The sequence below is a fragment of the Lepeophtheirus salmonis genome, chromosome 7, assembly GCF_016086655.4.
Source record: "Lepeophtheirus salmonis chromosome 7, UVic_Lsal_1.4, whole genome shotgun sequence".
NCBI lineage: Eukaryota > Metazoa > Arthropoda > Copepoda > Siphonostomatoida > Caligidae > Lepeophtheirus > Lepeophtheirus salmonis.
Window position 1 is genome coordinate 13,012,065 of NC_052137.2, and position 17,044 is coordinate 13,029,108.

General features: G+C 33.0%; 1 protein-coding gene and 2 long non-coding RNA genes across 14 annotated transcripts; 1 reads left to right on the top strand and 2 right to left on the bottom strand.

Annotated features, from left to right (window-relative positions):
• Nucleotides 1-862: 862 nt before the first annotated feature.
• On the bottom strand, nt 863-17,037 carry LOC121121710 (N-acylneuraminate cytidylyltransferase). Of its 11 annotated transcripts, none has more exons than XM_071890178.1 (6): nt 16,511-17,030; nt 4,672-4,822; nt 4,374-4,568; nt 3,875-4,318; nt 3,437-3,801; nt 863-2,888 (listed from the first exon to the last, which is right to left on the bottom strand). In XM_071890178.1, exons 1-2 carry the CDS (start codon nt 16,955-16,957, stop codon nt 4,787-4,789), a joined length of 483 nt encoding a protein of 160 aa, XP_071746279.1. In that variant the 5' UTR covers nt 16,958-17,030; the 3' UTR covers nt 863-2,888; nt 3,437-3,801; nt 3,875-4,318; nt 4,374-4,568; nt 4,672-4,786. The 11 variants fall into 11 exon arrangements, with proteins under 11 accessions (XP_071746279.1, XP_071746280.1, XP_071746281.1 ...); XM_071890179.1 differs by having other exon boundaries at nt 863-1,843; nt 1,903-2,888; nt 3,875-4,568; XM_071890180.1 differs by having other exon boundaries at nt 4,668-4,822.
• Nucleotides 7,302-10,548, top strand: LOC121121711 (uncharacterized). The gene is made up of 2 exons (XR_005865548.2): nt 7,302-7,560; nt 9,699-10,548. It is a non-coding gene; the product is annotated as an uncharacterized lncRNA (long non-coding RNA).
• LOC139906061 (uncharacterized) lies at nt 7,879-9,384 on the bottom strand. Of its 2 annotated transcripts, none has more exons than XR_011781273.1 (4): nt 8,918-9,384; nt 8,725-8,850; nt 8,573-8,662; nt 7,879-8,513 (listed from the first exon to the last, which is right to left on the bottom strand). It is a non-coding gene; the product is annotated as an uncharacterized lncRNA (long non-coding RNA). The 2 variants fall into 2 exon arrangements; XR_011781272.1 differs by having other exon boundaries at nt 8,725-8,864.
• Nucleotides 17,038-17,044: the final 7 nt, after the last annotated feature.

The following is a 17,044-nucleotide window of genomic DNA, read 5'->3' on the forward strand; positions in this document are numbered from 1 at the left end:
TATCCTGAGTAATCAATATTGCTTAGAATTCAAAGACATATGCTGTTTTCTTTAGTTACATTCAATACATAGAAGTGAAGTGAAGGAAATATTATTCAGTTTATTCGTTTATCAATTAATTGTAATTATGACTCACTAATCAGAATTGTAGACTCGGACACGGGTATACTTAATTCTTATTAAATTCTCCACAAGGACTTGATTTGGACTACAAAAAGAAATTTCAGATTAGACTAGTACTAAATTTTAAAGACTCGTAACCCAACTAGAGTTCGTCGTCAGATCGACAAGGTCCAGATTTTAATAAGACGCAAGGCTTGAAACTCACTGTCCCAAGTACCCAGAAACTCGCAACTCTACTTGGACTCGTATTTTGAGATATTAGACTTTACCTTTGAGACTTCTCTCGATTTTATCTCTCAATAATTGAGATTCTACTAGTGGTCGTAAAAATTACTTATGAACAGATCTGTTTAAGAATATGCATGTATAGACATACTCGTAGTATTGAATTTTTATATGAATTTTAAATTTTTTTAAGAATTCTACTAAAGAATCATTCTCATCACATTCAATTGTTAATATGGAACTGAACTCTGTTTCCTCTTGAATTCGACTTATATGTTGATGTTAATATTGGGCAGCGCTTGATTCACTATTTCTGCAAATTTATAAGGATCTTTTAAACACAACATTATCAGAGATTAGAAGATGATCAAATGAGAGTATAACAATAAAAAAAAAATCCTAACAAAGTAAGTGAAGGCTGTATTAATAACAACAGATACCTAAACTCCAAAAATAAAAATATACACATGTCCTAGATGAAGATATTAGTAGTTGGAGAGAATAACACATGATATTATAATAAAAGATTTATTCTGTGTAATTCTGGATATATACAATAAATATTATTAAGTAATCATCATATTTATACTAAATATACATATATTAATATCCAGTGCCTAATTTCTTGGAATTACTCCTTTCTACTTATTAATAAATATTTGCTCATGAAAAATTATCAATAAAAAACATTCTCAGGAGGTTTGTCAACATAATATTGTTTGCTTATTTCTAGGTGAAAAGTATCAACATCTTTAAAAAATAATAACCAAAAATTTTACCAAAATAAAATTAATATTCAATTAATCCAAACAAAATTGTGGCTTATGAACAGTGACTGGATAATGAAGATAATTAATTAATAGAATAGTTATACATTTAGCATTAAGTAATATAGATATAAATTAAAATAGGAACTACTAATAAGAAAATGAATAAACCGTAGTTTTTGTAAAATACAGACGCTCGTTTTTAGCATTCAAGTCATGGATATTTCTAGCCATCTGGACTACATACAGAAGAATAAAAAGTGCACCGGCTCCAATACCCGGCTTATTTCTCAAATTAATTAGTCATTATGTTCATTAGTGTGAAAGGTACTTATAGCTTCAGGATTCCGATCTTGAATCTTAAGTTTAAGGTGATGGGATGCAAGTGCTGTACTCCCGGATGCCGTCAAGGTTATGACAGCACCCCTAAGATCCAATACCATAGTTTTCCTGGTTTCAATGTATCTCCTAATCCGGAACTTGAATCCAAATGGAAGAGGACTGTTCCAAAATAGAAAGTGGATCTCAAAGTGAATTAAAAAGTATAGACAATTACGAAGAATTCAAGACTGTACAGTAGAGGTTTCGCTATTTTATAAAATTGACCAAATCCAAAATTATCATGGATCACAAGATGTGTTTAGGTGTTGGTAATGAGCTCCTCATTTTTTTTTTCTGTGCCATCAAAAACCGTTGCCCTCCATCCGGTCAAAGTTATGAAACCATCGCTGCAATTGATTATGATTCTTCTAATGAAGAGGAAAATAATTAACTCAAAAAAACATACTCAATCTCTCAGAATCAAGTCAAGCACTCGTGAGATATGGTTTGTCCGTAAGAGCTGCGACTGCTTATGGCAATGCCTTATTGAAAAATCTTAAACTTTGTAGTTTAGAAAGTTTGCTCTCCACAACAAAAGTATTTTATCAAGCAAAAAAATATTTTAATATCTTACTCCAGAAACACAAATAAAAAAAAAGATTTATTTGTATCAAATTCGATAGACGCAAAGCACTACACATTGCAAATGAGTTGCATTCCATAATTGTTGAATCTGGAAGTGTCAATTCCATCAGAGCTATTGGAAGTGATGGTGCCCCTGATAACACTGGATACCAAGGTGGAATAATTAGACAGATTGAACTAAAATTGGAAACACCACTGCAATGGGTTATATGTTTACTTCACATGAATGAACTGACTTTGAAAAAAATATTGTAATACTATGAAACGAAAACAACAGCGTCAAAATCTTATACAGGTAAGATAGGCTCTCAAATTTCAAACTTTTCATGAAAAACAAAGACTATAAAATTTGTGGCTATCAGAGGATGTGTACCAGACATAGAATAAGATTTTTATAAAAGTTTGAGCAGAAATCAGCAGTACTTTGTGCAGATATTTCAGATTGTACAAAAGGGCCCACATTATGTACCTGAAAAGTTTCTTGAAAAATATTCTGGAATAGTGCATAATGCAAGGTGGATTACCACTGTTTCTACCCTTTTAAGATTACACGTTATATTAAAAAATCCATCAATGGAGCTTAAAAGACTTGTTTTAATGATTTTAAATGTCTATTATCATACTTTCCTTAATATAAAAAGATTCCCTCACATCAAGCACGGATCGAAATTCTTTTTCTTTTCAATAAATCAAGCAAGCCAGCATATCAACTCTGAAGAAATAAATGTAACATTGACCTCATTGAAGACAAATTCCTTCTTTGCACATCCAGAAAATGTCCTTATATGTGCATTGTTCGATTCAAACCTGAGGACAAGAAAAAAGCAGTTGACATCATCTTAGAAGATTGTAAAAGAAGTTAATACAAAACTGAACCTCTTCTAACATTTGATACAACAAATAATAAATTATTAAAATATGCACAAGGTGAAAATTTAACTATAGATATGTACTAAGATATGTTGCATCAGCAACAAAAGAATCCCAGAAAACATATGATCGCGATAAAAGACACAAAAAATTAATTGTTACACATAATTCAAGATCAGAATTTAAAAAACACTTTCAAAAGTCTGATTTCACGAATTAATTTACTGAGATTTCATAGATTTAGAAACTTTGCATGTATACGCCCATTTTTATGTTAAATACTAAAAAAGTTTATAGAAGAAAATTTGTTTTAATCTGAAAAAAGTAACAAAATAGTTTTATTTAAAAAAAAATATTATAATATCACTTGCTAAATAAATAGAAAATCCATAATTATTTATTTATGTTTGTATTCCGTTAATAAATCATTCATGAGTTTTAAGTAACAAAACCGACTTAATAATAAAGTAAAAAAAGTTACTAACAAATTCAAAAAAATAATCAAATCATTTTTTCTTTCCATGTGCCATAATTGTAACAAGATTTTTTCTTTTTTTTTAATTTGATGTAATTTTGAAGTAATTCCGGTACACTTGAACTTTGACCAGATGGAGGGTAACGGTTTTCGATGGTACAGAAAAAAATGAGGAGGTAATTACCAACACCTTAACACATCTTGTCATCCATGATAATTTTGGATTGGATCAACTTTATAAAATAGCGAAAACTCCACTTCACAAAATGGAATTACATTATCCAGTCTGTAGACCAAAGACAGGAAGTGGTCGTCAATTTAATCAGCAACTGGAACTGAGGTAGAGCTCTCATGGGTACACGTCAAAAACAGGTTCTAGTTTTTTGTTAAAAGGCAAAGTTACTTTTAAATGAAAACATAGAACTAAGGATTGATTTATGTACTTAACTTTATGGGAGACTAAAAAAGGATGGTGTGCCTTGAGTTTGGCCAAACCTTCCACTCTACCTCTCTTCTCCTCCGAGTCTTCCTAGACCCAGCCGAGCATCCACTAGTTGCCTACGAATCCGGCTCGAAAACGAGGGTCAGGAAGCGTTGGAGCTCAAAATATTTAAGGAAAAAGAGGGGTTAACCATTAACAAGCTTTATGATAAGTTGTAACTTGAAATATTACCGTTGTGATTTATACTAATTAAATCCCCTAAATTGGCCCTATTTAAGTTGGAAGCGACTGAAGGCAGGGGCCTTGATGTTAAGGCTAGCCTCGAAATCCAAGAAAACTTTACCTTTAGAATTTTTCATGGGCATCCTATGCTAAGCAATAGTTCAGTCTCCCACTGTCTTACAACAAAGGCTAATGTCATCAAATAAGCAACTGAAGTAATGAACACTACTGCGTATTTAGTATAAAAAAGTTCTTGAATAATGAGTTCACCAGTCCAACATACCTCAGTTCAAGAGCTTCTATCTGTCCTGAAGTCATTTGGTAAAAAGTCTGGGCTCTCATTAAATATCTCCAAACTCTCCAAAAGTTGTTTCGTCCATATCCCAAAATCTGAGGGAAATTTTCATGAGCTTTTGTGATTCTTTATCAGCTGGTTTACTTGGCATCCAGAGATCCCAATCAGAGGAGGAGATTCATTCTACAAAAAGAGAAAAATATTTTGAGATCTCTTGAAGTTTCTTCAAGTATAGTATAAATTTTATAGAGAAAAAATTAATGTGTGGAAAAAGTAGTTCACTTGCTCATGTAGGTCTCAATCTCTACTCCAATCAAAAGCAGTATAGACATCATCAGACAAAGATTTCTTTGGAACCCGAAAAGACCATATATATCCGAAACTAGGCTCCAAACGTCAATCTATGAATGGGAGTTTAGGATTACGAATGTTGAAATCTAAAAAAATGAAACAAAGATTATTTTTCAAATGAATTGTGATGAAGAGTACAACTCAAGTCAACAAGTTTCTACATAGTGTTGCCTGAGGGAAAACATAAAATCTAAATTTCACTCAGAAAAAACTTTAAATTTATCCATGCTAAAAAGTCTAAGGGGAAGTGGATAACTCTGGGGGAGTTATTCTATATAATAAAAAATGATAATATTTTCTGGAAAAACATGAATTTTTCATGGAACTCAGTAATAAAAAAGGTACATCCACTTTTCATTCAAGATGAACCTCCAAACTTTAACACAAGGATCAACAGTAGAGAAGACTTCTTTTATTACGCAGGAATGACCTCTAGAGGTCAACTCTTGCAATCAAAAACAGAACATCGTCCTCAGACGTTCTAGCTTGCCTCAAGATTGGCAATGAGAAAGCTGGAAATACCATACCGGGTGTCCATGATAAATTGGAACTACTTTAAACTTCATCTAGATCCATAATGTGGATACTCAGGGTTAAATCATACTAATATAAAAGGTTGCATGAACAATACACTATAACTTCCACCACAATTGTTTTGACAACAAACAATAGTCATCATGGAACATGCAAGGAGAGACTCCATCCTCGAATTGGCTCGCGCATGACACAAGCCCTCTGCTATGTACAAGCTTCTTAACTACCCAAGACCATGGTGTACCGGGTCTTCAATGCCTGGGAGGTTGAGGGGAAGGTCTGCCGCAAGGCCCACAACATGAGAAGTGACCAAATCCGCACTCCTCGCTTCCTTGAAGGCCTCCGGAAGTCCATCAAGGCTTTGCCGGGGACTTCCTGTCCAGGTTGGCCAAGAACCGTGGAGTGAGCAAGCGGCTGATCTCCAAGGCTGTGAATGAGGACCTCGGGTACAGTTCATACCGAATGGCCAAACAAAACATCCTCACGGCATCAATGAAGGCCACCAGGCTCACCAACGGTAAGCGTCTCCTCAATGACCTGAGAAGTCATGGAGGACGAATCATCTTCCTTTCCGACGAGAAGAACTGGACTGTCGACAGATGCTACAACGTCCAAAATGACAGGTGGCTTGCCAAGGAGAGAGAAAAGGTCCCTGTAGTCTTCCCCACAAAGTTCCCAGCCTCCTTGATGACCCTGAGTGTCATATGCAGCACCGGTGAGGTGATGCCTCCTTGATGACCCTGAGTGTCATATGCAGCACCGGTGAGGTGATGCCTCCTTTCTTCTTCAATCCCAAGGAAAGAGTTAACGCGATAAGGTACTGCGAAGTCATGGGGGAGTTCGTCATCCCCTGGATGAAGGATACGGCCGCTGGGAGGGAGTTCATAATTCCAACAAGACTCCGTGCCCGCACACATCGCCAAGAGGACACTAACCTCTTCAACTCCTACGACATCACTTTCTGGGGATTGCAACACCTGGCCCTCCAACTCACCCGACCTCAATCCGTGTGATTACTACTGGTAGGGGAAGTTGAAGAGGGAGGTGTGCAAGGTCAGCCACAAGAGCATCGTGGCCCTGAAGGGCTCCATTACGAGGGAGTGGAAAGCTGTCGATTCCGCGGAAGTCGTCAGGGCATGCTAATCCTTTAGGGGCAGGAAAAGAAGATGGTGGCTGCTGAGTGAGGACATGTTGAATAAATTTATTGTTTAATATCATGTCTAACTTTTTCATATTAACAAATACACTCCAAATTCCATTTTTGTCAAGCAGGTTAAGATAGTTCCAATTTATCGTAGACACCCTGTATGAACATCAGCTGTTCACTCCATTTTACATATCTTTTGAGTACCTTCCCTGCAAATCAATTAAGAAAGAAATTAATACGTATTTTAAGTCTAACTTCTCAAAGACGATAGTAAAAAGAAGAATCCGAGACCTTGGGGAAGAGGGAAACAAACATTTGTAATAATAAAGAACCCTTATACCAACTGAAGTCAAAAATGGCTCAGATAAAGGCTCGCTACCTCCAGCCATTATACAAACAAATCCAAAATGAACGAAGAAGAGAGGACATGTTTCTTTTGTGGCAAAGAGCAGGAAACCTTGCTACATATATTTTATGAGTGTGACAACACCATTCAGAATCAAAGTCAAGGAAATTATGATAAAGAAGTTTGGTCTAACTCCAACGAAGGTAGACTGGATGTTTGCTGGAGGTCTTCACTCCAGCAAAGCGAACTCCATTCTCACCAAAGTCATCTCCATAATGTACGCAACAAGGTGCATAGGGTGACCCCTACCCACAAGTATGGTCGATCTCATCTAGGACGTTGACCTTTTTCGGGGCTGTAGAAGATTAATTTTATATGTTTATAAAGTCACATACACAAACCATCATAATAAATGCAGGTTGCGTAAGTTAAATTTATAGAATTGTTCCGGGGAAGGAATTTTAAATAAATTGTGTTTTTTCTTCCCTTTTTGCATTTCTTTATGACTTCTTTTATTATAAGAAGGAAATTATTTCCTTTTATTCTCTCTGTTTGTCTTCTGTGGCAAAATGTTAGTACAGCCCTCTATGATCAAATCTTCAAGTCGATTTGCTTTACAGCTCCATGTCCAAAATATCTTAGAACTTTGTTTACTGCAGTTACCGTAGAAACTGGACTACTGTCATCTATACTTAAATATCTTGGAATAAGTATCAAACATCTTGACAGCAGAGAGTCTAATATCAATCTTATAATCGATGAGTTCTACTCCACAGAATGATTCAAGTTTGTTATAGGTATAGTTGATAATATTGTAGAGAATAACGCGTGCGAGTAGAAGGGGGGGAGAAAGACATATGGTATTATTGTTTAAATACTGATGAGATTATCATCTGCCCGCTGTATTATGATTATTTATATATATTATTTTATTATATGATTTTTGAGGGTATAACGAAAGAATTTATTAGCAAAATGTTTAATAAAAATATACTACGTATAATTGACTTAGACGGTTTTTATCCGTTACAGTGGATTTGAAAACGTCACATTCTATGAAATTGTAATTCATTATGAACCATATTCTCAGAATAATAACTAATAAAACGACAAAGTAAGAGTATTTCGAAATATATTTGAAGTTCCAAGTTTAAAATAGAAGGCTTAAATTAAATATAATCTACATACTAAAAATAAACCATCATACATTTAAGTTAAATATACAAAATTAAACAATTAGAATCATATAACTAATAATAACAATAAATTATAAACACAGAATATTGAAATAATAGATTGATCCAAATAATATTTTCTTGTTCTAACATCGGAATTCAGTTCAATATGTCATAACTTTAGGTTGCAAAACACAAGCCAGGCGTGGGGTTTAATAAAAATATCATCACCCTTTTTTCCTCATGTGCAAGTTGCATATACAATTGTGCACAGGATAGAAAAATCTCTACCGATAAGATCTTAATTATTAATAATAAAGTAAATGTCAAAATCATAAAATAATGTTAGATTTAAATCCATATCTTCTTCCAATCTTAGTACGAACAGCTTCTAGAATCCCACTTTCATTTATTTCATGTTTATCTAAGAAAAGAAAAGTTAATCCATGCAGTAAAATTTTAAACCTTAATTACTTATCTTAGATATAAAAATTATGTAGTAATATCCGGCGATATTACTCCTTATTAAGAGCATCAAAAAAGACCCTGGTGATTTATGCTTGTATAACAACATACTATTATAATGAAGGATACACACAATTACTAATTATAATGCTACACCCAATGTAACTACCTCCGTTGTTGTGACCATTTAAGCCGTTGTTTTTGCCTTTTATGAGTTTTTTGAACATCATTTCTTGGAGCTTATGAACCATAGCTAATCCTTAAGTGACAAAAAAGTAATATTTATAGACTATGTAATATTGGAAAACCTAATGATCATACCAAAGTCTTTAAGCGAAGTAAGTAGTCTCAGACAAACTAGTTGCGAACCATCCAAAGCTACTACCCCCGTTGGTGTGACCATTTAAGCAGTTGTTTTTGCCCTTTACTGAGTTGTGTATCATAATTCTTGATATGTTTAGCTAAAATAAAATCATATTTTATGGTTAGATTTAAAAAAAAATTGAATACTTACTGTGAGATAGTACAAAATTCAGAGTTCCATTTCGATATTCGTAAATACTTTTTACTGATAACATGATCATCATTTGGTGTGGATGACTCAAAACATTTTTATATGTATTTCTATATATGACATCAGTACCAACATCCTCCATTAATTTAATGATGGTTCCTCGGGAAGGGATATGTTTACCCTTGTATTTCTCCATAAATTTTTTGAACGTAGATGATTAGCAATGGATAAGGTTATATTACATGCAATAAGCATCGTTGTGAGATCAAAGTTAAAGTCTGACTTGATGTATTCATCGTCAAATTGATTTTATAGATGAATATCCATACTCTTGTTATGATATGAGGATAATGAGTGGCGTGTAATTCTAGACAGGGGACTAAAGGCACATTTATATCGACAAATCCGACAAACCATCTGTTTCTCATCAGGTAAGTATTTTCCAAATTCCTGGGCCTCCATTTTCATAAATCAGACAGAAGGCGACGTCATTTTTGTGGATTTTATTCAGTTCTCTATCGACTATTCTGAGAATAATAAAGGTATAACCATTTTCATAAATCCAGACAGAAGGCGACGTCATTTTGTGGATTTTATTCAGTTCTCTATCGACTATCACCATCTCATATTATATTAATATTGAATAATAAAGGCGGGAATGATAACGTTCATGATTGATAGAAGAAGATGTATATTATTTAATCAATGATGCCATAAGTAATTCTTCTTTTCTCCTCGCACGCTTTTGTATTCTTACCAAAATTATCACCCTTAGTTATAGGTAAGTTCTTGAGCTGCGAGAACAACCAAACAACTAAAACGGTCCTTACAAATATGATCAAATCTGTTGGAAGAAACTACATGGATGTGGTAGCACTTATACCGTGTATCAAATTAAACGGTGAATTCCTCTATAGCAAATATACTCTAATTATGAAAACCCTGTATCAAATTGGATTTATCGTTGTTTAAAATGTTTTGTTTTTTAATATTTATAACTGCTTGCAGAGGCAAGAATACTTCAGCATTCCCCCAAATCGTCAAGGAGTAAAATCATCATTACATCCTAACTTTGCTCATATAAAAGAAATCCACCATAAAGAGTCAAGAAAGAGCTCAGAAACTACAATAGAGGCAATAGTTTGATCAAGGTCACAAATGGAAAAGCATTCTTGGCAAAATTTCAACCATCCTCTTCAACGTGATGGGGAAAAATTTGGTTTATCAACTCAATGAAAACTGAAAACAAGCTCAAATCTAGAAAGTTGGTAAAATGTTGAGGGTGTTTAAGCTATGAACATTAATTTTTCTGGGGTATTTAAAAGTAAATTATATTGCAGCTTATTTAGTATTGATTTTTTATTATTTGTCCCATTATGAATAAAAATTTACTGATTTTAACTCATACAATCCGTATTGAAAAACCGTATTATTATATTTTTATTTTTTTTTAAATAACATATTTGTGAACTTCTTCTTAGTCATCCCTTGGATCACGCGTTTTCTAGTCCATGGCTCTAGAGAAGAAGTTTGCATTCTTTTCAATATTTTACAAGTTGTCATGCAAAAATTTTTATTCATTCAATGTATTTTAATTATATTATCGGATTGAATAAAAGTAGATAATATTATATTTATGTATATTCATATAATTATTCTTCGATAGGTTATCAATTAAGGCACCTCATATAAAAAAAATTATTCTTAAAGTGATGGGGAAAAAAATTTCTTATTTGACCTAGTACATATTTTCAAAAATTGCTCTAATAATTTCTTATGCCGTCGAAATTTCGTCTTCCCATCTTTTGAAAATAACAAAATTCCTGTTACTGCTAAATTAGACGACATTAAACCAATGTTTGAAAAGGAAATAAGCATGGGAATCAAATACGAGTATTAATGAACTAATCAAATAATTCATCCACATTCTATAGAAAATAAAACAATCTTTAACTTATCGCTAAAAAATGTATGAATTTACAATAGAGGCTTTATATCATTATAGTAAAAATAACGAAGAATTGCAAAGTTACATCTAAACATTTTCATATAAAATGAAGGGATGGGAGTAGAAAACCAATTTCTAACGATCAAAGAATACAAATATAGTATTTAATTTCATTCGGAGAATAGTTATTAAAATGGAAAACAATATCTGGTAAGCGCAACAGTTTATCATATGATACATTTCAAGGTGTAATTCACACAGTTAAAGGATCGACATAAGACTTTTCTTCTACATATAAAACAGACGTTCAGTTTATATTAATAAGAAAAATAAACTATTACTCCATTGAAAGAATATTCGGTTGGTATTGTCAATTTGGTGGCTTCAGATTCGGCCCCTGTTTCACTGCCAAAAGTGTGAAAAAAAATATTTAGGGTAGAAAATAAATATTGACATGTGAAAAAAATGCTGAAGCGATATTTGTTTTTCCATCAGATTAGACCTGCCTTTACAAAAATGAGTATATACAAAAAAATAATTGCCTATATTGTATTTCTGACTTCAGATTTAAAGTCTTCATAAAATTTTGGTCTACAAAACAGATACGTAGGCTGCTTTATATATTTCTGGCCTTGGCTACACTAAGTGTTGCCAGTTGGAATTTAACAGTTCCTTTAGTAAGTTTGACATTTTTGTAGCATAATTGTACTCGGAATGTTTTGACGTACTACCATCATTTGTGTTGTTTACAGTGACTTGAAAAAATTAATTTGGCAAAAAAATGGAATTAAGTCGTGAACATTTTCGTGCAATCATATTTCACAACTTTCTACGTGGATTATCACAAAAAGAGTGCATTGATGAACTTAAATCTTTGTATGGCGATGAAGCACCATCCTATAGCACTCTGAAAAACTGGTTTAATAAATTCAATCGTGGTCAAAGACGAATTCAGTGAAGGTGGTTTAAAAACAGCCGTTGTGCCAGAGAATATTGATTCCGTGCGTGAAGTGATAATGCAAGATCGTCATGTGACATACCGCGAGATAGATGCATCCTTGGGCATTTCTTCCACCAGCATACATTCGATATTGCATCTACACCTGGCGGTAAAAAAGGTTTGTTCTCGTTGGATCCCGCACAATTTGACAATCACTCAAAAGAAGGCTCGTCTCGATTGATGCAAAGAAATGTTGAAAAAATACGCTTGCGGTGTTCAAAAGACGTTTCTAAGATCGTCACTGGTGATGAATCATGGATCTTTGTGTATGAGTCCGAAACAAAACAGCATTCGACCATGTGGGTCTTCGAAGACGAGCCAAATCCAACGAAAGTTATTCGTGGAAGAAGCACTTCGAGGCAAATGTTCGCCTGTTTCTTCGGCAAAACTGGTCATGTGGCAACTTTTCTACTTGAACATCATAGGACGGTCAATTCTGAGTGGTACATCAAAGTTTGTTTGCCTGAAGTCATCGGAGAAATTCGAAAAACGAACAGGAGAAAACGAATCATTGTTCACCATGACAATGCGAGCTCTTACACATCGGCTCAAACCAGTGCCTTTTTGACCGGCCAAAACGTTGAACTGATGGGGCATCCACCGTACAGTCCTAACTTGGCACCCAACTACTTCTTTTTATTCCTGCACATTAAGAAAAAAATGCGGGGTCAACGATTTTGGTAGGCAAAAGATGCTGTTGAAGTGTTTAAAAACGATGTTTTGGAGGTGTCTCAATCGGAGTTGAAAAAGAGCTTCAACAATTGATTTGAGCGCATGCAAAAGTGTATGAATCATGCTGGAGAATACTTTGAAAATCAATAAAACTATTTTTGATGATAAATATTCGCATCTTCATTATTAGGACAGAAATATATATAACAGTCTTCTTTTTTCTTTTTTTTTTAATTCGATACTTGATATTTTTCCAATTTTGGCAGTGAAACCAGGGTCGAGTCTCAAACCATGTTATACATAGAATAGACATATATATGATAATTAATAAATGAATATTTATAGACATTCTTCTACGTGATTTTTTACTAAAATCGCATCAGAATCAGTATCAGGATTTTTTTCTTTCGGAATCGTCACATCACTACAAATAATGTTGTGCTCATTCTATTAGATGAATCTTTAATGTAAATTTCTTTATCAAGAAATATTTTCTTTCAAATCAAGTCATTGGTAAAGAAAGCTAATAATGGTTTATAATACGTAGAAGAAGAGAAATCATAGATGAGTCAATGAGAGGTCAAGTGTTTTTTCTGATCGCACGTCGAAATACTCGTTGAAATTTTGAAATGACAGTAGATTGTATTTAATCTCACAATATTAAAACCCAAACCTACATTGATTATTTATTAAATATGAAAATTAAAAAAATCAATTAAGATCGACCTGTTTTAAATTGTAATATTGGGGCTAATATAAAGGATTTGAAAAAACCAAAAGAATATGCTTTTCCCAATTATTTTTTTTATCAATTGATACTTTTTTTACTTCAATTGAACTTTGATGTATTTGTACATGGTTTTTTCACGTCCAAATATGGCTTTGAATCATAATTATAATATACTAAAAACTTGATTTGAAAAAGGCTAAACCAATGTAATGCAATGTTTATGATAAGTGTTGGAATCGTTTTCCACGGCTTAAGCAACAATAATAAATGTGGGTTAGATGACCTTAGGTACTTTAACATAAACTATTTCGCATTATGACATTTTGTCTCAAGGATATTTCCCCTTAAAATATAAATATATAATGATAGAATTTTGTTCAAAATTTCCATATATACATACTATCAAAATTTTACTATATAATGAGTTCAACCCAGAAACAAAATGTTAATAAAATAAGTATAATAAGAAAAAGAAAAATGAAAACAGAATAATGATTCGAACGGAAGGAGTCCTAATCACATTAGACATGTTGGATTGTTCATGACTTATGGATTGGAAAACAAGCTTAAAACGAGGAAAAAGCATATTTCCTTCATTAGTCCAATAGAAAACAACCATTTAACACATTTTATACTAATACACATTACATATTTTTTGATCAAAAAATTCAAAGGGAACATCAATTTCCACCAAAAAAAAAAAAAAAAAAAAAACAATAACTACGTATAATTCTAATTTATTCGTATTTTAAGGCTAAATGGCTTAATACAAATGTTATTTAACAGTGTTTGAATGTTTAAAACTTATTTGACTCTTTCCGCACATTTAGTAAAAAAGAATATATATATATATGTTACAGGCAATGTGCAAAATATCCGAGCAACGTACAAAATGGGTAATGTGCGAAATGCACAGGGCAATCTATATAATTTCTAATAGAGTTGTCAATGGTAACTTTAACTTTATTTACATTCTCAGCTAAAATGATTGTGGATAATTTGATTATTAAAATGTTAATAGCTAAGCAATTTGATCATTAAGGATTTGATTATGATAATATATCTTTGCTTTTAATTTGATCATCTAGTTAATGGATGTTCATCCTTTGAATAACGGGCAACATTGTGGTCCGCCGAATGTTTAGGTGAGGACAACTAGGGATATCACGGGAGCCCAAAATTGAGTTATCACGCATTCTGACGCCTCAAAAGTTGCAAATGATGAATAGAAATCCGTTTTACTAATATAATAAAATCACGGAGAAAAAAATTTACAATATTGGTCAGATAAAGAACTTATGAAAGCAAAGAATGAGCCTTTGAAATTACAGAAATATTCATGTCATTCCCAATCTCTAGAAAGAGCAGTGAAACTAGTTTCAGAGACTTCCTGTAAGGTTTACGGATATAACCAAAGACACAAATACATTTTGTCAACTTTAAAATCAAGAGATAAACGAAGTAAATTTAAAACTAAATGTCAGTACCCCGTTTGATATTTTTAATATAATAAGTTTAAAAATAACATTCAGCAAAGATTAAGGATAATTATCTACATTATTATTAACTAACTTATATAGAATTAAAAAAATAAGATATTGGCAGAATTTTCTCCTTTTCATAAGTAATTTTTATCTTTTTTGTCTATTTTTGCACTAAATCCGGGGATGCACAACGTTTATCCAGCTGTACAAGTAAGGGATTTAACTTTAGCAAAATAATTACTTATCGTGCAATCTCATTTTTTAAAGCACATAAAGTTTTTTTTATAAATTAAAAAAAAAAAGTATATTTCATAGTTGTTTTTTTTTAACTCATAGAGAAACCTTTCCCGATAAAAATGGAGTGGAGTAATTTTTTTCTCCGGGATTTTTTTAGTAAATTGTATTTCTATTCACCATTCACAACTTTTGAGGGACCAGAATGCGTGATTGCTCAATTTTGGCTACCATGGTACCCCTAAGGCACACTACTCATTTTCACTTCCAGTAGTATTTCTTGGGAAAATTATCGCAATATCATCAAAACGCGTAGAACGCTCATAATACGAACAAACATTGAAAAATATTTGAAAGTATTTTCAAAAACTCTAACATTTTGGCAGTTTAACTTTTTCTACTACTTAAAGTGAGAATGAGTAGTGGGCCTCACCTAAACATTCGGTGGACAACAATGTTGCCCGCTATCCACAGGTTGAGCATTCCTTCAATAGATTATCAAATTAATTTCAATTAAATATTATCTTTATCAAATCCTTAATGATGAAATTGCTGAGCAACGAATATTTTAATAATCAAATTACCCACAATCATTTTAGCTGACAACGTTAATGAAGTTAAAATTACCATTGACCAATCTAATGGAAATTATATAGATTGCCCGGGACATTTCGCACATTGCCTGCTCTAACTGACATTTTCTACATTGCCTGTAACATATATACTTTCGGAATTGAATTTCATTCTGATACAACAACTGACTCAATCATGCACCCAGTTAATGTCCCTTCTAGTCCTTCATACAAATAAATGGATAATTAGTGTGCCTCAGAATTATACTACACGTCATACAGTAGAGAGTTAAGCAAACATATCACGCATTGATTTAACAAGTGTTTCTTGCTTTGTGGAATTACATTTAGGAATCAAAACAATGAATTATTAACGTGTTGTATTTTCTTTCCTTTAGAAGAGAAACATTTAAATTCTAAATTTAGTGTAAAGACTTATGATGTTACATATATTTCAAACATTTAAGTAAGCTTCGAAATTGGAACAAAATTCAGTTTTGATAAACCTTATAATGACTAATGTGCTACAATTTTCTCGATATACATACATATGAGACGATAATCTTTTGAACATATTTTATTCTTATATTGTACTAACAAGTAGATCAAAGTTTTATTAACTGATTAAAAGAATTTATATCACAAAAAAAACCCAAGATGGCAGGAAAAAACAAATTAAATAGTTTGAAAATAGTAAATTATTTTTTCTCGTTTTGAATCATGTTTTCAGTGAGAAACATGTCAAAAGTGCTATCAATTTCAATAGAATATTCTAGAGGTATTTAAATGTTGCAATTTTTTCCCCCTTGCATTGCCCCTGCCTCAATTATATGTCTTTTGCCAAAATAAAACATGCCTTCCTTAACAAGTTTCCCAATCATATTTTTTTTCGTGTTCCTATCTTTGCGAAGATAGTTACAAGGTAATACGAAATCTTTACCATTAGAAACTACCGAAAGCTTTAGTTTACGAATTGCAGCAAAGACGGAGTCATATTGATCCGAAGTAATGAGATTGCAGGCTCGCTCCAAGAAACTCTCTTGAATAAAGGGACTTGTACATTGAATGAGGCCCACAATGTCCACTTCCTTATGGATAGCAAGGAACTCATTGATAGCAGCTACAGAGAATGCTTCATCCGTGGCATGTTCGTCAGATCGATCAAACACTTGAACTTTTGGCCCTGCAGAACGAGCCACCTCTGCTATTTCGGCATCATCTGTGGAGACCCAAATGGAGTCGAATTTACCACATGCAATAGCAGGTTCAAGAGTTCCAAGGAGGAGAGGTTTCACAGCAATGCCGTCAAAATTATTATTACCAAGTAATCCCTTGGATGCCCCTCGAGCAAGGATAACAGCCGCCACATGAGGTTTTTTGTTTTCTCTAATACAACTCATGATTATGTATTACTGAGTTATAACACAATAATAATACTAATGAATATTGATAGAATGTTCTAGACATGGTCAGAGATGTTCTCTGAC